General features: G+C 51.1%; 1 protein-coding gene across 1 annotated transcript in view; it reads left to right on the top strand.

Moving 5' to 3' along the window:
• The window catches only part of SREBF1 (sterol regulatory element binding transcription factor 1), a 29,839-nt gene that overhangs the window by 4,645 nt on the left and 2,293 nt on the right, over positions 1 to 22,901 (top strand). The window contains exons 2-18 of the mRNA XM_048493892.1: positions 9,951 to 10,346; positions 11,348 to 11,511; positions 11,609 to 11,749; positions 13,125 to 13,340; positions 14,298 to 14,412; positions 14,553 to 14,743; positions 14,985 to 15,189; positions 15,862 to 16,046; positions 16,706 to 16,967; positions 17,777 to 17,943; positions 18,104 to 18,272; positions 18,786 to 18,894; positions 19,804 to 19,907; positions 20,138 to 20,270; positions 20,836 to 20,986; positions 21,651 to 21,836; positions 22,790 to 22,901. Of these exons, the coding sequence (XP_048349849.1) occupies positions 9,951 to 10,346; positions 11,348 to 11,511; positions 11,609 to 11,749; positions 13,125 to 13,340; positions 14,298 to 14,412; positions 14,553 to 14,743; positions 14,985 to 15,189; positions 15,862 to 16,046; positions 16,706 to 16,967; positions 17,777 to 17,943; positions 18,104 to 18,272; positions 18,786 to 18,894; positions 19,804 to 19,907; positions 20,138 to 20,270; positions 20,836 to 20,986; positions 21,651 to 21,836; positions 22,790 to 22,901 (3,006 nt within the window). The remainder of the gene's footprint in view (positions 1 to 9,950; positions 10,347 to 11,347; positions 11,512 to 11,608; positions 11,750 to 13,124; positions 13,341 to 14,297; positions 14,413 to 14,552; positions 14,744 to 14,984; positions 15,190 to 15,861; positions 16,047 to 16,705; positions 16,968 to 17,776; positions 17,944 to 18,103; positions 18,273 to 18,785; positions 18,895 to 19,803; positions 19,908 to 20,137; positions 20,271 to 20,835; positions 20,987 to 21,650; positions 21,837 to 22,789) is intronic.

Here is a 22,901-nt window from a genome sequence, read left to right as displayed (position 1 = left end):
TCCAGCATGGAAAGAAAGACCTCCTGATTTCCGAGGCTGCTTTCGAGCGTCCTGGGTGGAGCCCAGCAACTTGTCAGCCGCTAGTGGTTGAAATGTCAGACTGGGATCTGCAAAACATGGGTTTGAATCCCTAACCTGCCAGTGACAGCTCGCCGTCACTCTGAGCCTGAGCTTCCTCGCTGGGTTGTTGTGAGGATAAACTGGAGGCAACTTGAGAGCCGATGTCGCTCCCTGAAGCCTCAGCTTGAAGAAGGGTGGGGTGAAAACACGGAATAAACAATGGAACTGATACGAGATGCGAGAATCCAAGAGAACGTAACCTCTCCTTCTTGCTTCCTGCTCACCTGCGTGGCTGTCTTTGGAGTGGCCGTTTGGAACTGAGAGTCCGTCTTAGTAGAGACCACCCCCGGGAAAATAAATAATGTCTCCCCCGGTGCTGTGAGACAACAGAAATCCGTTCCCCTGGAGAAAATGGCTGCTTTGGAGGGCGGGCTCTTGGTGAGGTCTCTCCCCTCTTCAAGCACTCCCCTCCGAATCTCCCAAGAATTTCCCACCCAGCGACTCTATAAAGCAGGTAGCCAACGTTCATTTGGTCCTGCCCCTGCGGCTTCGGTGGCACAGCATATTTTAACCCCTCCGCCCGTGACGTCTCCTTGCCCGGAGCCTCTTGACGGCTTATGTCAGTATCGATAATAATAAAACCGCTACACTTCCAAAAATCTCCCCAAAAGAGAGGCCTGAAATAGCAGCTGCCCCTTGGATTTGAAAACTACGTCGGGGTCTGAGCCGGAGGCTTGGCAAAGCTCTGTCGTTCCCCAGCGAACCTCATTCCTGCTTGCCGGCAAAACACAACTTTGACGAAGGACCACAGCTTAGTGGCCGACCTGGTTGGCATCCGGGAGGTCCCAAGTTCAATTCCCGGCACCTCCAGATACAAAGACCAGGCGATAGTTGATAGGAAAGACCCCCGGAGAGTGGCTGCCCGTAGCGGTAGGAAGGTTGACCTCCATGGATTGATGGTTTCGTTCAAAAGAAGGTAGCTTTGTGTGTTTTTGTGTGTCCACAGCAAGATGCAGGCCCAAACAGGCTGCAGGAGGATGAGTTTCATGCTTAGAAAGTGTGGGTTGTTGCCCACGTTTCGTGGAATGAGGCGGACAGGTGGGCTGTGGAACGCTTTAGACTGACGTGGTGGCTTCTTTTCCCAATGGAACTCTGCATCGAAAAACTCCCTGCAAGGAGAAAACTAGGCCAGCCTTTTCCTTGCCGAGCTACTTCTCTCCTTGTGGGGGATTGGGCAGCGTTCGAAGCCGGGACTCTCCTGCTTCGCCCTGCGGCGTGTATTGAACTTCGCCTCCCACGGAGGGTGTTCTGGCCTTCGACGAGGTGCACAATCTCAGCGTAGCACATTTGGATTCCTACCCGGTTGGCTGTTCAAGCTGCGACCAACCCGTTCGTTGGGCTAGCTCAAACTGCTAACCGCCCCCCTGGAAAGCAAACATGTCGTTGCGATTTCGAAAGGTAACTCGGAGTCAACTGTTCTCCAGACGTGGACTTTGTCGTGGGGCAAAGAGCACGTTCCATTTTTGGAAGGCACACAGGGAGGCGTCTGAATGCTCCCGGGCCACAGAAACCCGCCTGGCAAGAGTTGTGTTTGGGTGCTGCCGGCAAAGTACAAATTTGCATGGCTTCTTCCATGAGTCGTTCTCGTTCCTCGCTTCCCAGAAAAGCCATTTTACCCAGTCTCATTGACATTCTCTGCCGTGGAAAAAAATGGCTCTTTTCATTCTGTTCATTTATGTGTACACAACTCCTTTTCTCCCCCCTCTGAGGGGATTGAAAACTGACTTACAACTGTCCCCTTTCATCACACGTTTCATCGCACAAGTATATATTTATCAGCAAGCCGCCAGGGGTAGGGTCAGGCTTGCAAGAGCATGGCATGCTATGATTAGAGCCAAGGCCGGGTCCTCCCATGAGACAGCTTCTGAGTCGCTTCTCCACACTTTCGATGTGGCATCTGGCCTCTCAATTTCCCACTCTTTGTACCCCTTTTCATTATTTTTTCCCCCCAAAACTGACTGCGTGGTGTCGTGGTTAAGAGCGGCAGACTCTGATCTGGAGAACCGGGTTCGATTCTCCACTCCTCCCCGTGAGCGGCAGGCTCTTATCCGGTGAACCAAATTTGTTTCCCTACTCCTACATTTCTGCTGGGTGACTTTGGAGCAGTCTCGGTTCTCTCCTAACTCTCTCAGCCCCACCTGCCTCACAAGGAGAGGAAGAGGAAGGTGTTTGCAAGTGTGGTTAACAGCGGTGGTTAAGAGCGGCAGACTCTGATCTGGAGAACCGGGTTCGATTCCCCACTCCTCCCCGTGAGCGGCAGACTCTTATCAGGAGATTTGGATTTGTTTCCTCGCTCCTGCACATGAAGCCAGCTGGGTGACTTTGGGCCAGCCCCAGTTCTCTCTAAACTGTCTCAGCCCCACCTGCCTCACAAGGGGTCTGTTGTGGGGAGAGGAAGGGAAAGGAGCTTGCCTAGCCACCTTGAGTCTCCTTACAGGAGAGAAAGGGTGATATAAATCCAAACCCTTCTTCTTCTTCTGTGATAGTTCAATGAACTCCTATACAGCGACAGTATAACTTCTTATTGTACCAGACATGCTCAAACAGCTGCCCACCTGCCTCACAGGGTCTGTTGTGGGGAGAGGAAGGGAAAGGAGCTTGTCAGCCACCTTGAGTCTCCTTACAGGAGAGAAAGGCAGGATATAAATCCAAACCCCTGTTCTTCTGTGATAGTTCAATGGAACTTCCATGTACAGCGACAGTATAACTTGTTGTACCAGATGCTGTGTTCAAACAGCTGTTGTGTCTGCCTTGTGAGTGTCTTGGAATATCCCTGTTTGGCTGTGACTGAAAACTCCAGAAAAGTAATTCTTAACGCTCTCAGAGTTATCAGCTTCCTGTGATTTCTTTCCAGTGGAGGCTTTTATCCCCTTTTTGGGTTTAGAACCATAAAGCAGTCGCCTCTTCTTTCTTTCATGGTCACTTTGCTAGGTTTCATTTTGAAAAGGAGGCTTGAGAGGTATGCTGGGGATGACTGGCAACCTCTTTTTTATCTGCTCCTGGAACCTCTTCCTTTTCAGAACTGGTAAGCATTAAGCTGATGCTCGGGCTGCTCTCTTCCAAATCGTGAAGCTAGCTTTGCCTGCTTATATGTTTAGATCAGGGGGGGTTGCGGAAGGCAGAAGCGCGAGTCTCTTGTGGGTCAGTTGGCAACCCTGTTTGGATCTGTACGGTTTACCTGGAGAAAATGGCTGCTTCGGAAGAAGGAGCAGCAGTGGCGTAGGAGGTTAAGAGCTCGTGTATCTAATCTGGAGGAACCGGGTTTGATTCCCAGCTCTGCCGCCTGAGCTGTGGAGGCTTATCTGGGGAATTCAGATTAGCCTGTACACTCCCACACACACCAGCTGGGTGACCTTGGGGTAGTCACAGCTTCTCGGAGCTCTCTCAGCCCCACCCACCTCAGAGGGTGTTTGTTGTGAGGGGGGAAGGGCAAGGAGATTGTCAGCCCCTTTGAGTCTCCTGCAGAGTCTCCTCTTTCTCCTTCTTCTTCTTCTTCCTCCTCCTCCTCCTCTATGGGCGTTATAGCCCCTGAAGCCCCTCCCCAAACCCTGCCCCCAAATCTTCAGGTGTTTCCCAACCTGGAGCTGGTGACTTTATTGCCATCATAACAAAACCACGTGCTAAGTCAAAACATACCAGGTAGTCAAGATTATAACGAATGAGTTGGAAGGAAGGTTGCCAACTTTGGGGTGAGAAAGTCGTGGAGATGTGGGTGGTGGGTGCTGGGGGGAGCAGGGTTTGAGGAGGGCAGGGAGCTGTGCGGGGTACGATGCCACCTGGATCTCAGATCTCTGCAGTCCAGAGGTCAATTGTAATTCCAGCAGCTCTTCAGGCTTCACCTGGAAGTTGGCAACCCTAGTTTGCCATGAAAAAAATAGAAAACAAAACAGACAGATAGAAAGAACTCCAGAGAGCGAGCGGGCCCCCCAGGAAGAAAGGGAGACCTTTGCTGGCTACTCACCAGCTGCTTCCCAAAAGCTGCTGGCTGACCTAAAGTAACCTCTCTTGCCCGGCTGGGAGGGGGGAGGAAGGGGTTAATCCGGGATGCCCGGCAGTAACCCCGGGTGCCATTCACCTTGGAAGCTGCAGAAGCTGCCTGTGGCTGGCCGAGATCCGGGCCGGCCCTGATTGGCTCCGGCAGCATCACCTCATGCTAAATCCGTGATTCACAATTCCTCCCTCATTTGCGGGAGGGGGCGGAGGAGGAGGAGGAGAATAATCTGCCCGGCAAGGGAGGGGAGGTTCAGTCTTTTAAATAAATATATTTTAAAACATATACATATATATATATATATCTCCAGTCCCAAATGGCAAACTGTTTCACAACCAAAACAAATGTCCTCATTTGCACATTCCTAGGCAAGCCCGCCTGCTAGGGGTGTCGTGTCTGGGTCAATGCACTTGGGGCCAGCCAGGATGGATTGCACTTTAGAAGGTACCCCTCTTTCCCCCTCCCTTTTAGAAGGGGCAGATGTTTTTTTTATTTCCAGAGGTGCCATGCCATCTCCCCCCATCTTTTCTGGCTGGTGGTTTATTTGCTTTTTCTGGGGGGAATCGGATCTGGACTGGAACATCGGTGGGACCCGGTTTGTGTGAGAGTCGTGTTCTCGTCGATGGCTTCGGGAACTTTCCTGGCGTCTTTCAAAGACCGTTAAAACTCAACGTTTTTATCACTACAATTCCCTTTGAGCAATGCAGACCTTTCGTAACTGAATCCCACCCTGGGGAAATTACAGGAGACCCCAAAGCCAGTTGGGGAGCGGATGGGATGGAGCTACCAGGTGTCACGAGAGAATTTCCAAATTCTTGAAAAGTTTGTTTAAGTGTTTACAGGAAACTGCTGCGGCCATACGTGCATTAAGCTCATGCAAGAGGGGATCTCATGAGGATCTGAGCAGGAGGGGGGGGATCTTAAATTTTCTCCCCTTTCACCGCTCCAGTTCCCTATTATCCCATGGCCCCTTCCCCTTCCTAGGTTCCTCTGCATCCCCCATATTGAAACTCAACATGGGTGTCTTGATACCGTGTTTCCCTGAATATAAGACAGTGTCTTATATTAATTTTTGCTCCCAAAGATGCGCTATGTCTTATTTTCAGGGGATGTCTTATTTTTCTATGTTCTGTTCGTCGGGCATGCTTCCAAACAAAATCTTTGCTATGTCTTACCTTCGGGGGATGCCTTATATTTTGCATTTCAACAAAACCTCTACTATGTCTTATTTTTTTGGGATGTCTTATATTCGGGGAAACAGGGTATATGTTGCTGGTTGCAATGCCACCTGAAATACAGTCAGAATATTTTTTACAAAAACAGTATTCTATATATGTGCAGATGTTTCAGTGACGTTTGGGAGTATTTTCCCCCCAAATTATTTATTTTTTTTGGCTATGTTTTGCTTTCCTGTACTAGACAAGGATGTACTATAGCATGCAACGAAGTATATGAAACATAGAGGCTTGAAGGAAAAGACATTGCAAACTAAGCCGCTATTGGCTATTTATCAAGAACAGTAACACTGTGTAAGATTCTCTATAAACCCACAATCACCACCCCTCGGTGCAATATATACAAGCAATTGTTTACACACATTAATGTGATACTACATAATTGTCAATCTAACATATCAATATCCCAAACTGGAAATATCTCATTCAAACATTCCGTGGCTGTATTGGAGGTTTTTAGGCGGCTGTAACCCTGTGTTGCTTTCCTGTACACCTGGGGTTGCAAACCCCAAAACCATAGTTAGAGAGTTGGGCTGGGATCTGGGAACCCCGGTTTCAAATCTATGCTCTGCCACAGAAGCTTACTTGGGCCTACCTCGCAGGGTTGCTTTGAAGATAAACAAAGGAAGAGAGAATGTTGTAAGCTGTTTTCTCCCTGCTGGGGAGAAAAGCAGGGTGTAAATGAAGTCACTAATTGCACTTCTCCTGTGGCTGGAGATCTGCACAGAGATGAAATCTGGGCTGTTTCATATAGTGATAATACAGAGATTGGGGGAGTGGCAAGGTTGATAATAGGGGGTTTGTTCATACAATAAGATTCAGATTTTTTGATTATGGACTAGGTTTGGATTACGAAGGGGCGTATTGCAGGAGTGATGAGAGCTAAGCACTCCTTGGTGCAGAGAGGACCATATGGAAGAGCTCAGGAGGGAATTTATCCTAAAAATAATCCAGCGTGGAATGCTCGGATCTTGGTCAGACGGCTGTTCCCTTGCAAACACTGACAAAGGGGGATTTGATTCTCAAAAGCTTATACCCCAAAAATCTTATTATAGCCTCTAAAGTGCTTCTGAGCCGTAATCTAGCTGTTCTGCAAATACTAGATTACAGAAGGGTTACGTAGCGGGTTCTGGATTCTTGGTGGCATGGGAGGTTAAGCGCTCGTGTATCTAATCTGGAGGAACCGGGTTGGATTCCCAGCTCTGCCGCCTGAGCTGTGGAGGCTTCTCTGGGGAATTCAGATTAGCCTGGGCACTCCCACACACACCAGCTGGGTGACCTTGGGCTAGTCACAGCTTCTCGGAGCTCTCTCAGCCCCACCCACCTCACAGGGTGTTTGTTGTGAGGGGGGAAGGGCAAGGAGTGTCAGCCCTTTGAGTCTCCTGCAGGAGAGGGGGGATATTAATCCAAACTCTCCTCCTCCTCCTCCTTCTCCTCCTCCTCCTTCTCCTTCTCCGTCTCCTCCTCCTCCTCCTCTTCCTCCTCCTCCCTTCTTCTTCTTCTTCTTCTTCTTCTTCTTCTTCTTCTTCTTCTTCTTCTTCTTCTTCTTCTTCTTCTTCTTCTTCTTCTTCTTCTTCTTCTTCTTCTTCTTCTTCTTCTTCTTCTCCTCCTCCTCCTTCTTCTTCATGAGCATCGGGGTCCCTGAATGTTGAGCCTGTTCTTGGATCTCGAAGGTTGCCAGAGACGCAAATTTGCATCGACAGGGCTGTGCTGAATTTGTATATCCCCAGTGCGCAGAAACACCCCCCCCCCATATAAAGCACAAAACTGAACTCTGCAATGTGGATTGTTTCTGCACTTTTCTGCGTGTTTCCTTGATTTGATCGGCTAAGTCAGGGCAGCGTCCTGCGAGCATGAATCTTAGCTGCTGCTTTAGCCATGGCAGGTGGAAACCAGGTGTTTCCCTGCCGTTTCTGGGGTCCTGAGAATACGCTTGCTGCTTTCCTTAGTTTTCAGTGGTAAGGGTGGTGCCCAGAAGTTGCTCGCTGGCTTTGACAGAGACTCACGTATGGGTTGCAGTCCAGATCTGCTCACTGTGTGATCCTTGGGTTGTGAAAATGGGGAAAGTTACAGGAAAAGGTCCCTAGTGGAGGAAATTGCAAAAATATATGATGCTCCCCTATGCTGTCTCAGATCTGGCATCGTGTACAGAACCATAGAGTTGGAAGAGCCATCCAGTCCAACCCCTTGCCATGTAGGAATATACAGTCAGAGCACTCTTGACAGATGACCATCAAACTTCTGTTTAAAAACCTTCAAAGAAGGAGACTCCACCACACTCCGAGGCAGCGTATTCCACTGTCCAACAGCCCAGACAGTCAGGAAGTTCTTCCTAATGTTTAGGTGGAATCTCTGTTCCTTCACCTTGAACCCATGACTCCTGGTTTTAGTTTCTGGAGAAGCAGAAAACAAGCTTGCTCCCTCACCAACATGACATCCCTTCAAATATTTAAACATGGCTATTGTGTCACCTCTTTACCTTCTCTTCACCAAACAAAACATCCCCAGCTCCCTAAGTCTCTCCTCGTAGGGCATGGCTTCCAGAACTTTGACCATTTTGGTCACCCTCCTCTGGACCTGTTCCAGCTTGTCAGTATCCTTCTTGAATTATAGTGCCCAGAAGTGGACACAGGATTCCAAGCAGTACTATTACATCCATCTATCTGGACACCATACTCCTGTTGATGCAAGGACCCAGAATTGCATTGGCTTTTTTTGCTGCCGCATCACACTGCTACCTCATGTTCAGTTTATGGTCTGCTAAGCCTCCCAGATCCCTTTCACATGTACTAGTGTTAAGTCGGGTGACCCCCATCCTACATCTCTGCATTTCATTTTTTCTGCTTACGTGTAGTATTTTACATTTATCTCTTCTGAAATTGTGTGGATCTGCTTTGACCAGCCGCCGTTCACTGGAGACTCAGGGAAAGACAGGGTTTTTTTTTTCCAGAGCTGGTAAACCAGAGAACTTTTAATGGGAGATGCCCAGGATAGAACATTGGCCTTTCTCTGTGTACAGAAAATTATCTGTCCCTGCACCTTGCATTCTCTGCCAGCAACAGATGCCAAAGTTCCCTTCCCAAGTTGCTATAAAATTACCAGAGGCCTTTGGTCTCTTGGGCATAGACAAGGAGGTTAAATGCCGGAAACTGGCAAGTGTTGGGACTCAAGGGTGTCCCTCTGACCGAGTACTTTTGTCTCTGTACTTTTGATTCCACACTTTACAAGGCCAAGAACCTGGCTCGGAAATAGACGTGTCCTGGAAGTACCAGGGGTAGGATTGGATGTAATGCGGCTCAAAGTTCTAGGGGAACAATCTACATCAATCTACACCAACCACGTGTATCTGGGTGCCCACCAAGTATTTTCAAAAGGTCGATGGGGAACTTGCCTAGCAGGGCTGTTTATTGGCCACCAAAAACCTGATTGGCTAAGCAGATTAGAATGACCTTTTTTTCCCCTTGGCATCTGCCCCTACAGTGTGTCAGGCTCTCCAACGTGGAAATAACAGAGACGGTAGGAAAGTCCTAAAGCAGTTTATTTCTACAACGCGTACAGTAACAAAGAAAGCTGAATCTAAGCTCTCCAGCTTAGATAAGAACATAAGAACAAGCCAGCTGGATTAGACCAGAGTCCATCTAGTCCAGCTCTCTGCTACTCGCAGTGGCCCACCAGGTGCCTTTGGGAGCTCACGTGCAGGAGGTGAAAGCAATTGCCTTCTGCTGCTGCTGCTCCTGAGCACCTGGACTGTTAAGGCATTTGCAATCTCAGATCAAGGAGGATCAAGATTGGTAGCCATAGATCGACTTCTCCATAAATCTGTCCAAGCCCCTTTTAAAGCTAGTTCCAGATATTATATCCTTCAACCCCCCCCCCCCCATTTGTCCCACACCAAATGCGCTTTACAAATTCCATCACATTTGCACTACAGAGCTTCAAAGAACCTGGGAGCCGTTTGCACCTTCTTGGAGGGGAGCTGAGGCCAGGGAATTGCCAGGAAGGGAAGAGGGGAACAGAAAAGTAGTTACAAGAAAACATTTACATTTGCAATTCTTACACAGCAAGACATCTGGGCACCGACAGGCCTGGGCCTGACCGAGTGGGGGCTCTGTTCCCTTTCAGTCTTCGTTCCCTGTGTAATTGTTAAAATTACCCATCTTCTCCCTTGTACTTTGGGTGTCCTGTATGTGTTTGCTGTGACTCCTGTTGCGGCCATTTTTAGGATTGGCTGTCCCTTGTGCTGCAGCCGTTTTGGGGATGCACCTCTACCCAGAGGTGGGATCCAACCAGTTCTCACCACTTCTCTAGAAGTGGGTACTAATTTTTTCTGAGTGCCGAGAAGGGGTTCCTAAAGCAGCCTCCCTGTCCAATAGGGACTGGAGGGGCGTGTGTGCGGCGGCGCCACTGTTTGAATCCCACCACCATCAGAACCTGTTATTAAAATTTTTGGATCCCACCACTGTCACTACCCAATGCCAGAATTCCAAAGGTGCTCACATGCTTAAAAAGCTCTAAGAGCCTTGAGCTACAGCTAGGGATCTCTGACGTGGAAGAGGCCATGTCGCTGCTCACACGCGTGCTGTCCTTTTCTCTGTATTTTGCAGACATGCTCCAATTGATCAACACGGAAGAAAGTGATTTCCCCGGCCTGTTCGATGTGCCGTTCAGCGGAAATGCAGCTCCGGAACCCAACCTGCATGGGTCCAGTTTCTTTGGCGGCTATCTGGGGACCAGCAACCCAGCTCCTTCCGGCCTCTTCCAGCTTCCGTCTCCATCCCAAACGAGCTTTCAGTCTCTGCCGGCAGGCAATTCCAACATGAATGTGACTCCCATGGATGTCAAGGAAGAGGCCACAGCCACAGCCACGGCCGCAACCGTCACTCAGCCGCAAACCCAGATGCCGGCAGCCAGAAACCTGGCTCAGAGTTTTATCCCGGCACCGCAACCCCAGTTCTCGGCCCCACCGTTGATGGGTTTCCAAAACCAGAGTGCTCTTCCTGGTGAGGACACCAAGAATCAGGGAACATATTTTTTTCACACATTGATTGGGCAAATATTCTTTTGAGTTTGGAATGGGCAAATATTCTTTGTTTGGAATGGGAGAATATTATTTTGTACTAGCGGGCCCGGCCACACATTGCTGTGGCTCAGTCTGGTGAAGTGGAAAAGAAAGAAAAGGGGAAGCAAACGGCTCAAACATGTGTCATTGCACAATGCTTGCAAGGGAGGGGAGGGGCAAGGGGCCCCTCATTCCCCTCCCTCTCTCCCGTTCCCTTGCATGGCACCCCACCCTGTCCCTCCCTAACATTTATTTTATTTATTTATTTTATTTATACTTTGAGCTTCTATACCGCCCCGTCCCCGAAGGGCCCACCCCTTCCTCTGCTAGGGTGGGTGGGCCATGTCCAGGTGGCGGACCCTGTCCCTTTCACTCCCTTCCGTTGCAGGCGAATTACCTAGCTTAAAACACGCTGGGAGGCATGAGCTACGTTGTGTTCAAATTTCAGAGCGTTTGGTCCAGCAAAACCCCGGACCCTCCCTCACCTTCCCCTTCCTCCGCTAGGGTGGGCGGGCCATGACCAAATGGCGGGCCCCATCCCTTTCACTCCAGATGGCAGTGGTTTTCAAGGAAGGCATGGTTGTTTCCCTTGTATCAGAGGGTGTTGCTTTGACAGCCGGCAGATGGCACTGTTGCGGAACAGAACTGTGGTTCCAACTGTCACAGGTGTGGCATGTACACAATAACTGGCACAGTTGTGACATGTACACAACAGGAGGTGTGGAAACAGTATGGAAACCTGGCCGCACACAAATGCGACGTTGTGTGAAAATTTCAAAGCAATCAGTCCAGTAGTTTGGGAGATTACCTGTCAGCAGAAAAACGCACTGAGAGAATATTCTTTTGTGTTCGGAATGGGCGAATATTCTTTTGTATTCTTTCGTGTATCGAATAGCCGAATATTCTGTCTCTCGTGTGTTAAACAGATTCATTTTCTTGCAGCTGTCCAGCCAGGAGGACCTCCTCCGCCCATGTCGACCCCCCCAGTCACTTCCCAGCAGCCCCTGCCAGCTACATTGCAGGCTCCGGTCCAGAGCATCATTCCTCAGCCATTTCTGGCGCCTAGCACCCCACAGGTTATTCCATCTCAGATCCAACAATTGCCGGTGAGTGGGAATTGCAAGCCAGGATTTGCTCACTTGCGGACGAGACTTAGCGACCGAAGCAAGGTCCTTGAATGCCCTCTCTCCCTTCCCCCCGCAGGTCCTTCTACAGCCCCATTTCATCAAAGCTGACTCTCTGCTTCTGACTGCGGTCAAGGCAGATGTCTCCGGGGTCAAGACTTCGGGCATCACAACTCTGGCCACCACAACAGCTGTGCAGTCTGCACCGCTGCAGATGCCGGTGAGCGTTGCCCCATCTGAGATGGTTGCTTTCGGAGCAAAAGATCCTGCGTGAAATTTTTTGCTTTGATAATTTACATCTGGACATTCTGTTGTCGGCGTTTATGTCATGATCAGCCCTTGTTTGATCCTGCCATGTCTCCTGTCTGGGATGTGGGAACCTTTCTCTTCTCCTTCCCCTCCCTGCTGTGCTTATGTTTTTCTGCTTTGCTTCTCAGGCAATGTCTTATCAGCTCACTAGACACCTACTGTAGTAGCTCTGTCCATAGTGTGGAATGTAGGTTGTTTTGACCCTTAGGGGAGGCAGTTTCTTCATCTCAAGACTGTGGGACTAGAGCAGGGGTCTGCAACCTGCGGCTCCGGAGCCGCATGCAGCTCTTTCAGCTTCATACTGTGGCTCCGCGTGGCTTGGAGGTCGGAGGGTAGCATGGGTGTGTCCCTCCAGCCCTCCAGAGCAGCCCTGGAAGGAAAGGTGAGTGGAGGGGCCGAACCGGAGGCAGCTCCGTGCATGAGGGTGCCGCTTTTCACATCACCTCCACTCACCTCTCCTTCCAGCACTGCTCTGGAGGGCTGGAGGGACATGCCGGCGCTGCCCTCTGACCCCTGGAGGTCGGAGGGTAGTGTGGGCATGTCCCTCCAGAGCAGCCGCCATCCCCCCTCTGCCATCCCCGCAGCCGCCTGCTCCATCGGGCAGAGGGGGTTTCCCTGCCCAGCACTGCTGCTTCCCAGTGCTGGAAGGAAAGGGGAGGGGAGGGGCTGAACCAGAGGCGGCTCCGCTCTCCGGTTCAGTAGATCTTCGGGTCCATGAAAAAAGGGTCCGAGTGGCTCTTTGGGTGGTAAAGGTTGCTGACCCCTGGACTAGAGGGATGACACCACCCCTCCTTGGGAACTGGTAGTCAGAGGTGGGGTGACATGATACGGGAAATGATGAAGGGTATAATGGTGGATGCAATACCGCTATGCTTAGTTCTGGCAATAGAAGTCTAAACGCTTCTTCCTGACACTGTTTCATAATAAAGAAACCAATTGAATGCAGAGTCTCCTTGTTGAGCAGTCCAGGGGCACGGCAGTCTGCCTGGCAGTTGGCATTGGCTAAGAAGCCAACATAATCTCTGTTTTCATTTTCTTCCCGTCTGAAGCTTGGTTGAGGTTTTGCAAACCCCTTTTTGCACAATGTTATCGCAGTGCGGAGTGGCGTATCTTGTCTCTCTGAAGTCACCCCCTCTTTTCCTTTTCCCCAACTGATAAGAATGACTCTTTAAAACCAAAGGTTCCAGCCCTCATGACTGCAGGGAGACCTTCAAAGGATATGGTCAGGGCCCGGTGGTGTAGCAGACAACATAAAGGCAAAAGAGCCTCTTTGTTCTCTCTTGTAGACGTTGGTGAGTGGGGGTACCATTCTGGCCACCATGCCATTAATGGTGGACACAGACAAGCTACCCATTAACCGCCTGACCGCCGGGAAACCTCTGCTGAGCCACAACAAAGGCGAGAAACGCACGGCGCACAACGCCATCGAGAAACGCTACCGCTCGTCCATCAACGATAAGATCATAGAGCTGAAGGACCTGGTGATGGGCACAGATGCCAAGGTAGGTCACTGCTGGTGTGCCGTTCCCATTGGCTTTTTCTGGGCGGTGCCCGGCAGGAGGTCTTGCCCTGTTGAGGCACACTTGAGGAACGAGGGGTAGAGGGAGAATCATTGCAGCGCCTGGAAGACAGAGCTGTTCTGCCAGGCTCATGGAGCAGGTTCCAAACACCCTGGACCTGATAACAAAGTCCTTATGGGAGAGTTGGACACCATTCTTCGTGGTGTTCTGGATTCTAGTCATCTGATTAGCCACCCTCCCTCCCTCCCTCCCTCCCTCCGTCTGTCCTTCCCTTCCTCCCTCCCTCCCTTCCCTCCATCCCTCCTTCCCTTCCTCCCTCCCTCCCTCCATCCCTCCGTCCCTCCCTTCATTCCTTCCTCCCTCCCTCCGTCCCTCCATCTGTCCCGCCGTCCCTCCCTCCGTCCCTCCCTCTGTCCCTCCGTCTGTCCCTCCCTCCCTCCCTCCCTCCCTCCCTCCCTCCCTCCCTCCCTCCCTTCCTCCCTCCCTCCCTCCCTTCCTTCCTTCCTTCCTTCCTCCCTTCCTTCCTTCCTTCCTTCCTTCCTTCCTTCCTTCCTTCCTTCCTTCCTTCCTTCCTTCCTTCCTTCCTTCCTTCCCTTCCTTCCTTCCTTCCTTCCTTCCTTCCTTCCTTCCTTCCTTCCTTCCTTCCTTCCTTCCTTCCTTCCTTCCTTCCTTCCTTCCTTCCTTCCTTCCTTTAAATTCAGGTGTGAGCGAGGTTTTAAGGGATATGATTTATATTTTAATTATTACTCCCTTAAGTGGAATATTTGGGCACTATGTTGTTGGAATTATCATTTTTACTAATTCCATCGTCAATTGATGTTGTACACGAGCCTGAGACAGTAAGGGGAAGGGCGGATCGTAAATCAAATGAAATAAATAAAGTTTTTAAGAAAATCTGTGTCCGAGCTGGACCCCTTTCACCGCGTTCTCCTTTGGCAGCTGAACAAGTCGGCCATTTTGCGGAAGGCCATCGACCACATCCGCTTCCTGAAGCAGGCCAACCAGAAGCTGAAAGCAGAGAACATGGCTCTCAAAATGGCTGCTCAGAAGAACCGTGAGTTTCACACACACCAGGCCTTCTGGGTCAAAAGTAAAATTGGCCTTATGTCTGTGTCTGCTGTTTGGTTTTGTGGTAACGTTGTGGAGAGCAAGAATCCCATTTCACCTCCTTGGTTTTCTCTCCCGCTTTCCCAGAGTCCCTGAAGGACCTGGTAGCCATGTCTGGCCAGAACCCCGAAGACACCGCAGAAGGGGTGAAGTTGATGGGTGCCCTAACACCGCCACCGTCAGATGCTGGCTCTCCGTCGCACAGTAGCCCCCTTTCGCTCAGTGGGGCAAGTGGAAGTGACTCGGAGTCCGACAGCCCATTCTGCGAAGAGACCAAGGTGAGAACATGGGTGTGGAGGAAGCGGAGGGGTAAATCTTAACACAGGTGAAGATAACAAGGCCTGCTGGTATGGAGGAAGAAAAACAAAATGGCTGCTAGGCAATTTAGCATGCGAAGGAGAGTATTAATTGCTGGTGAAGCTACCACCCTGATAGGTAATGATCCCCTTCCGTTTTCTCCAGTTCCAAGCACAAGGAATTGTCTCTCACACCTGTCCTTTATCATTAAACCATTTGCAGGTGAAGTTAGAGGCCCAGACTCTCTCCCCCGGCAGCCTGGGGATGCTGGACCGGTCCCGCATGGCCCTGTGCGCCTTCGTCTTCCTCTGCCTCTCATTCAACCCTCTGTCTTCCATCTTGGGTGGACTAAGCTCCGCCGGCCCCTCGGAGATCACAAGCCCCACCAGCACTGGGAGAACCATGAAGGCCGAGAGTGCGCCTAGAGGTGATTCTAGCGGGGGTCCTGACAGGCGCATTCTTCGCTCGCCACTGTCAGACACATTGATTTGTTTCCTGTTTGGGGCCAGGTAGGGGCTGGAATGAAATGCTTGCACGGGGCTGCTTTTTTGTAATGTTTTCTACACCCGTGAACCTCTTTTGCCCTGGGAAGTTTGGGCTAGTGAGTCTATCCAAACATCGTGAGGGGATTCGTGTGCGCGTGTGCTCGGGGGTGCATTGAGAAATGCCCTGTTCCTACCGGGCAACGTGATGCAGCCCCGGCGACAGAAAGAAAGTGGTTAAGATTGCCTTCCCCTCCTAGTTATGTCCTAATACTGAACTGTGACAGCTTCCCAGAGATACAGTCCTGCGTGAAATCAACAGAACGGGACAATATAGGAGTTAGCAATCCCAGAGAACGAGTCCAAAACGGGTACAAAAAAACCCATGCAGTATAGCAATCCCTGCCTGGTGTTCATGTTGATTCTGGAAGCATATTATTTTGGGGAGGGATGGAGTGATGTTCCCAGTGGCTAAAGGCATAGATTCGGGATCCTTCCCTACACCTCTGTCTGACAGATAAACTGCCAACATTATATTAAATTTGGAGGCTGAATATGGGTCGTAGCATTTGAGATACTTCGCTGAGACACTGATGCGCGATGTCCTTGGTGTGCAGACGCTCCTGTTGCGTGGTCCCAATGGCTTCTCCCCACCTTGATCTTCTGGCTGATCAACACAGTTGTGGTTCTTGGGGCTTTCGTCCGGCTCTTCATTTACGGTGAGCCCGTCACGAGACCGCATTCTGAATCCTCGGTCCTATTCTGGAGGCACCGCAAGCAGGCTGACCTGGATCTGGCACGGGTAAGTATTGTGTAATGGCACGCCAGGGGAACAAAGGGTTATCTAGGGCTCCTTTCCACACATGCAGAATAATGCACTTTCAGTCCACTTTCAACGCACTTTGCAGCTGTGCGGAATAGCAAAGTCCACTTACAGACAGTTGTGGAAGTGGATTGAAAGTCCATTATTCTGCATGTGTGGAAGGAGCCTCAGTGTTTTGCGTTGGCAAAGGATTGTGGGTTATCTCCAACTCCTCCTCCTCCTCCTCCTCCTCCTCTTCTTCTTCTTCTTCCTCTTCTTCTTCTTCTTCTTCTTCTTCTTCTTCTTCTTCTTATGGAGCCTCCAAACTCTGCCCACAGCAATCTGATCATGTTTTAACTTGACTGCTGCACTGTGCTCTGCTTGGAGGTCCCTTGAAGATTGTTCGGACACTTCAGCTGTTGCAAAATGTACCCCACTAAGCATTCCCTTCTCACTGAACACAGTGTGTAACAGACTTTTCTCTCTGTGATACACCCCTGAAGGTGCCAGCCAGAGATGCAGGCAAAACGTTAGGAACAAGATCCACCAGACCACGGCCACACAGCCCGGAAAACCCACCAGAACCAGTTGAAATTCAAGGGGTTTCCAGGGAGCCTTGGAGAAGTTATTTTGATGGTGTTTGTTCGCCTTCTCCGCAGGGGGATTTTGCACAGGCCTCGCAGAACCTCTGGACGGCACTCAAGGCCTTGGGGCGCCCGCTCCCTACCTCTAACCTAGACCTGACCTGCAGTCTGTTATGGAACCTGATCCGGCACGTTCTTCAGCGGCTCTGGGTGGGGCGTTGGCTGGCGGGGCGAGCTGGAGGTTTCTTCCGCGACCGTGAGCTCAAGGCCGACGTGCGCAAGAGCGCCTGTGACGCGGCACTGGTTTATCACCGCTTGCATCAGCTGCACATGACAGGTTGGACTGGAGTGTGGCCGGGGGTGGGGTGGGGGCAGAGATTTCAGCGGAGGGACACATTCAGATTGGGGGCTCATATTAGAAAAATCGCTGCTGCCGTAGGGAGCAACTGGGAAAGGCCAGAGGGAGAGAGACGAGCAGACTGAAGCTTGAGCAAACATAAGTCCTTTTTGGCCAGAATTGTCTGTGGAGCCAGTGTGGTGTAGTGGTTTAGAGTGGTGGACTCTAATCTGGAGAACTGGGTTCAATTCCCCACTCCCGCATATCAGCAGTAGATTCTAATCTGGGTTTGATTCCCCACTCCTCCGCATGAGTAGTACGTTCTAATCTGGAGAACCGGGTTTGATTCCCCACTCTGCCACTTGAGCTGTGGAGGTTTATCTGGTGAACCAGATTAGCTTGTGCACTCCTACACATGCCAACTGGGTGACCTTGGGCTAGACACAGTTCTTCGGAGCTCTCTCGGCCTCACCTACCTCACCAGAGAGCACCTGCTCTTAACCAGGACACCACGTTGGTCATGTGACATGAAAGACCCGAACCTAAGGCCTTGGAGAGCAGCTGCCAGCCTGAGATGGCAGTGCTCAATAAAGCTACTTCATGTGTTATGGGGTAAAATAGCAAGCCTGTTTCCTGTTTCCACAACCATTGCTCCCATCCTTTTGACTCTAAGTCCTCACATTTAACACGAGCCCCTCTTTCTGGAAACATCTGTGAATTTGCGCATGCAAAGGGCAGGCTGGCACTGTCCCTCTCCAATCCGTGGCCCAGTCTTGGTCACATGCTTTGGTCTCCTTTATCTCCTGCAGGGAAACACGTGGCTGGTCACCTGTCAGCGATCAACATGGCCCTCAGCGCAGTGAATCTGGCCGAATGCGCAGGGGGTACCATGTCCGTGGCGACGCTGGCCGAGGTCTACGTAGCGGCGGCGCTCCGGGTGAAGACCAGTCTCCATCGCTGCTTCCACTTTTTGGCGGTAAGGGGGGCGGGGCTACAGTCAGTGGGAGTGGCTTTCTCAGCATGTGGACTAGTAACTTGGTGAACGTCTTGACAGAATGGGCACAAGCTACTGATATGGTGTCTGCTGGTTATGTTGTGTTTATGTCTGACTCAGCTGTTCCCCTTCTCGCCCGCAGCGTTTCTTTCTCAGCAGCGCCCGGCAGGTGTTGCTGTCCCACAGTGGCACTGTGCCCCCGGCCCTCCAGTGGCTGTGTCACCCGGTGGGTCACCGTTTCTTCGTGGACGGTGACTGGGCTGTGAAGAGCTCCCCCCCGGAGAGTATCTACAGCTCCACCAGCAACCCCGGTACGATTGGGTAATGGATTTGGAGAAGGCTCCAGGTCCCTACGGGGGGGGGAATGTTTTTTTCCCCTCGACCTTGCCTACCTCGCAGGGTTGATGTGAAAACATGGGTTATGGAAAGGAAGGGTTGGCCTTTGAATCTTTGACCTTCTTGTTGAATAAGAGAAGGCCTTTGTAGGATCTAGGCCCTGCAAATGTTTTTAGTGGTTGGGGCCAGGTCAGTCTTTTCTCCAGCAAGGTTTTGGATTGACGGCGGGAGATCTGATTGGCTATTTAGATTTTTTAAAAAAATATCGCTTTGGCAGCAGCTGCCTGCACAGACCAAAAATCGACACGGCGTTACTGAAATTAAGCTGTGGCAGCCATTTTGGGTGGCTCGCTCCGCCTCCTGCCGCCGCCATTTTGTGGCAGCCCCCACCGTGCCAGGTTAGAATTCCAAACATGGCTGCAGGCTCCAAGAGGTGGGGAACGTCCCGTCTAGGCTACGTTTTTATGATGTGCTGTTCCCTTTTCCAGTCGACCCGCTAGCTCAGGTGACCCAGCTTTTCCGGGAGCACCTGCTGGAAAAAGCGCTCTCTTGTGTGTCCAGGTTGGAGGGTCAGCCACCGGTCAGTCTTGGCGAGGGGTAAGTCCGAGCTTCCCATGCCCCCCCTTCATACAACTGTTGTCTGATGTGCGCTTTTTTTAAAAAAGAAAATTTAATTTGTAAGCCTACTTGCACCCTTTTGAGCCTCTATGTCAAAATTACCCTCTTTCAGTGGAGCTTATCCACTGCTTTACTGTGTGAGTCATTGTTTCAAGAGTGCCTTCTGATTTGGAAAGAGCAGCAACTCATGCAGAGAAGTGCTGGGAAGCCTCCTCTGGAGGCAGCTATTTTTGCTGTCTCGCGGCCTTGAGCGTGATTCAGTGACACTGTCGAATTCCCCCTTGACTGGTTAACCGGAAGGTGGTGAGAACAGAGCCATGAATCATACAGAGACACAGCAGGGGTCGTCTTCTAGGAACTTCTGGGAATTGTTTTCGTGGCCGCGTAGGCCTGCAGTTGGAGAGTGACTCATTTACCCAATACATTTTACCAATTGCATCAGGGTTTTAAAGAGAAGGGGCCCCGTGACTCAAAAAGAACTGTAGCAAACAGAGTAGTTAAAAATAGTGGTTGCAAGAGATTCTTCTTTTAAAACAGGAGTGCTACTGTAAGCCAGGTAATGGTTAAGTTATTGAACTAGGGAGAAGAAGAAGAGTTTGGATTTATACCTGTGGGCCTGCCCATAATTCTCCTGACGGCACGGTCATTTTGTGTCCTTTCCCTCCCTCCTTCCCAAGCAACCCTGGGAATCCACAACCTGTTGTTGCCGTTGACCACCTGGGGTCGAGATAAGGCGGCCCAGCTTCATTTCTTTCTAGCTAAGAGAAGAGTCTGGTTTCTATGGGAAGGGAGTATGGTTTGGAGTGGGGCAGTGAGTCATGTACTTTTCCTTTCCTTCCTTGCCTTCTGTCTGCAACATGCCCCCATTTCCCCCCCATCTCACTATAGGGAATTTTCCGATGCCCTCGAGTATCTGAATTTCCTCAACAGCTGTGTGGACGCCGTGCCCGGGCCAACTCCCTCCATTGGTGCCAATATGGATGCCACCACAGGTAAGTTTTCAGAATCAGGAGTAGCAGAGGTGGAAATGTGAACTAGGGGGCTGAGAACCGGCAAAAGTGGGTCTCCATCGGATGCATAGATGAAAGAACTGAAGAGGAATGTCTGGAGATTAGAAGATAAAACTGGGCCCAAGATGGATGGAGAAACAGGAGTGGTCTGAACGCCTCTCTTGGCTGTGCGTTTTGATATTTGATGTTCCTTTTCCTCCTCCGTCCTCTAGGCACCGACCCCGTGGCTACCTGGTGGGCCTCTGTGGTCACCATGGTGATCCATGGGTTGCAGGGGGACGATGAAGCAGTGGACCGCCTGTACCCCCTCGTGGAATCCATGCCCAGAGCCCTTCAAGCATCTGAGTAAGTCCGCGTTTCCCACTTTGGAGCCGTCTCGAAGCTGCTCCTGTGCACGTTGAGGGCTGGGTTTCATTCAGAGACGAAGATGGTTGCATCAGTGTCTGGAGGTTTTATAGCCTCTAAAAAGCCTCTATATAAGTCTCTTGTTACTTCAACTGTTGGATTTAAATATCCCTGGATTGATCATTAGAAGAAGTGAAGATTGGGATTATCACAATTATAAATCAATTGTCACAATTGTAAATCATTTGTTTATGACTCAAGTATTGAGTTTATATACGCCAAGATGTAGTATCTATTGTAAAGTCTAATCAGTGGCGTAGTGCCCATGGGACAGGGAGGTGCGACACCCGGGGCGGAGCTGCGGCAGAGGGGTGGTCGGGCTGTGGAGGGGGTGTTTCGGGGCAGGGCAGGAGCAGGTGGCGCTGTGGCAGGGGGGCAGGGCGTGCACGAGCCCTGGGCGCGGTTCCCCCTCACTCCACCTGTGATCCTAATCGTGAGCTTTTTTGAAGCCATAGAGGAGTGGGTATATCAGCTCCAGATTCACCCTGGTCCATTTCCCTTCCAGGAACCCGCTTCCGCGAGCTGCTCTGCACACCTTCAAAGCGGCTCGGTCTTTGCAGGGCAAACTGGACTGCAGTCTGGGCCAGTGCGACCGGGCCAGTGACTTCTTGCGAGACAGCTTAGGGGGGAACACAGCCACGAGCACCATTGACCGAGTGAGTGGCCAACTGGGGGGGGTGGGCGTCCAGTGCTCAGTCTGGGGGTGGTGGGAGGAAGGTGGAGCTCCGGGGGGGATGTGCTGAAAAATGCAGGAGGAACAAATGTGGAACTCAGCTTGGGCTATATAGGGCCCTTCCTTCTCCAGGTCAACAAGAATACTTGAGGGACGGAGCTTAGAAAATAAGGTGGTGCCCAATGTGGCACTCCAAAGGCAGGGCAGAGCTAAGAGAAAAACCAGACGCAATTCTTGCAATACGCAAAGAATTCAGCAAAGGAGTTGGCTTTCTTTTTCAGTGTGGCTACTCACGAAACGAGCCGATTATCCTCCTGACGGTAGCCACCTTTTGCGAGGATCAGGAAGCCCTGTGGGGCTTTGCAGCGTGGTCCATGCGGCGGTGGCGGGGGTGCATTGTAGTTGCATTGCATGTGCAGCTGGAAATGTGCAATGCCCCTTCAATGCAGCCCTGAGGCAGCCCCCCTCCAGCAGCGTACAGCCACGATGGCAAATGAGGTGATCAGTGGGAAGGCGGCGGAGCTTTCTGGATGGGAAGGGGAAGAGAGGGAAGCGTCTCGCCTTCTCGATTGAGCTGTGCACAAACCTCCTTCCCTAACCTCAACCCCAACCCTAATCCCAACCCTAACTCTCCTCTCTTTCCTCAGGCCATGCAGTTTCTCCTGTGTGACTTCCTCCTCATTATCCGCACGAGGCTTTGGCAGCAACAGATGCAGGCAACTCAGCCCCATGGGACCCCTTACCAAGCTTCGACCCTCGAACTGCGGGGCTTCCAAGGGGACCTCAGTTGCCTCCGGCGCCTGGCCCAGGCCGACCGGCCTGCTATGCATAGGGTGAGCGTGGCCCGCTTGTTCCATCCCCCTTAGGAATAGCACATAATTCTTGAGTAAGCTTTATGTACCTCATAGAAACATAGAGTTGGAAGAGACCCCAACGGCCATCCAGCCCAACTCCCTGCCATGCAGGAACAGATACTCAAAGCACTCCTGACAGATGGCCATCCAGCCTCTCTTTAAAAACCTCCAAAGAAGGAGACTCCACCACACTCCGTGGTAGTGCATTCCATTGTCAAACAGGCCTTACTGTCAGGAAGTTTTTCCTAATGTTTAGGTGGATTCTGTTTACTCGTAATTTGAACCCATTACTCTTTGTCTTAGTCTCTGGAGCAGCAGAAAACAAGCTTGCTCACTCTTCAATATAGCATCCCCTCAAATATTTCAATATGGCTATCATGTCACCCCTTACGGCAACCTAGAGAGCAGCTCTGGTGTAGTACCACTAAGAGCAGGTGCACTCTAATCTGGAGGAACCGGGTTTGATTCCCTGCTCTGCCGCTTGAGCTGTGGAGGCTTATCTGTGGAATTCAGATTAGCTTGTGCACTCCCAACACATGCCAGCTGGGTGACCTTGGGCTGGTCACAGTTCTTCGGAGCTCTCTCAACCCCAACCACCTCACAGGGTGTTTGTTATGAGGGGGGAAGGGAAAGGAGTTTGTTAGCCCCTTTGAGTCTCCTTACAGGAGAAGAAGAAATCTTTTTCTTTCTTCTTCATGAACATAGCTGTGCAGATGGGGTACTTATTACAGTCTTCTCCAAATACGGTAGGGAGCCGAGAAATAGTGTGGAGGGCTGACAGGGAAAGGGTTTTTCTAGACACTCCAGGTAATGAGACCTGGGAGCCTGATTCGGGGGGGGGGGGGGGCAGAGGTCCTGTGAGCTGTGCAAGGGAGGACAGGATGGTGCTGAGGATTTTGTGCCAGTTGCTGACTCCATGGACTGTACTTCAGGTTTTTCTGCATGAAGCCACGGCTCGGCTGATGGCCCGAGCCAGCCCCACACGGACCCACCAGCTGCTGGACCGGAGCTTGCGTCGGAGGGGAGCCTCTAGCAGCAAAGGAG

This window comes from Sphaerodactylus townsendi, linkage group LG04 (assembly GCF_021028975.2).
Source record: "Sphaerodactylus townsendi isolate TG3544 linkage group LG04, MPM_Stown_v2.3, whole genome shotgun sequence".
Taxonomy (NCBI): domain Eukaryota; kingdom Metazoa; phylum Chordata; class Lepidosauria; order Squamata; family Sphaerodactylidae; genus Sphaerodactylus; species Sphaerodactylus townsendi.
The sequence above is the reverse complement of the archived record's forward strand: the minus strand, read 5'-3'. Positions and strand labels throughout refer to the sequence as shown.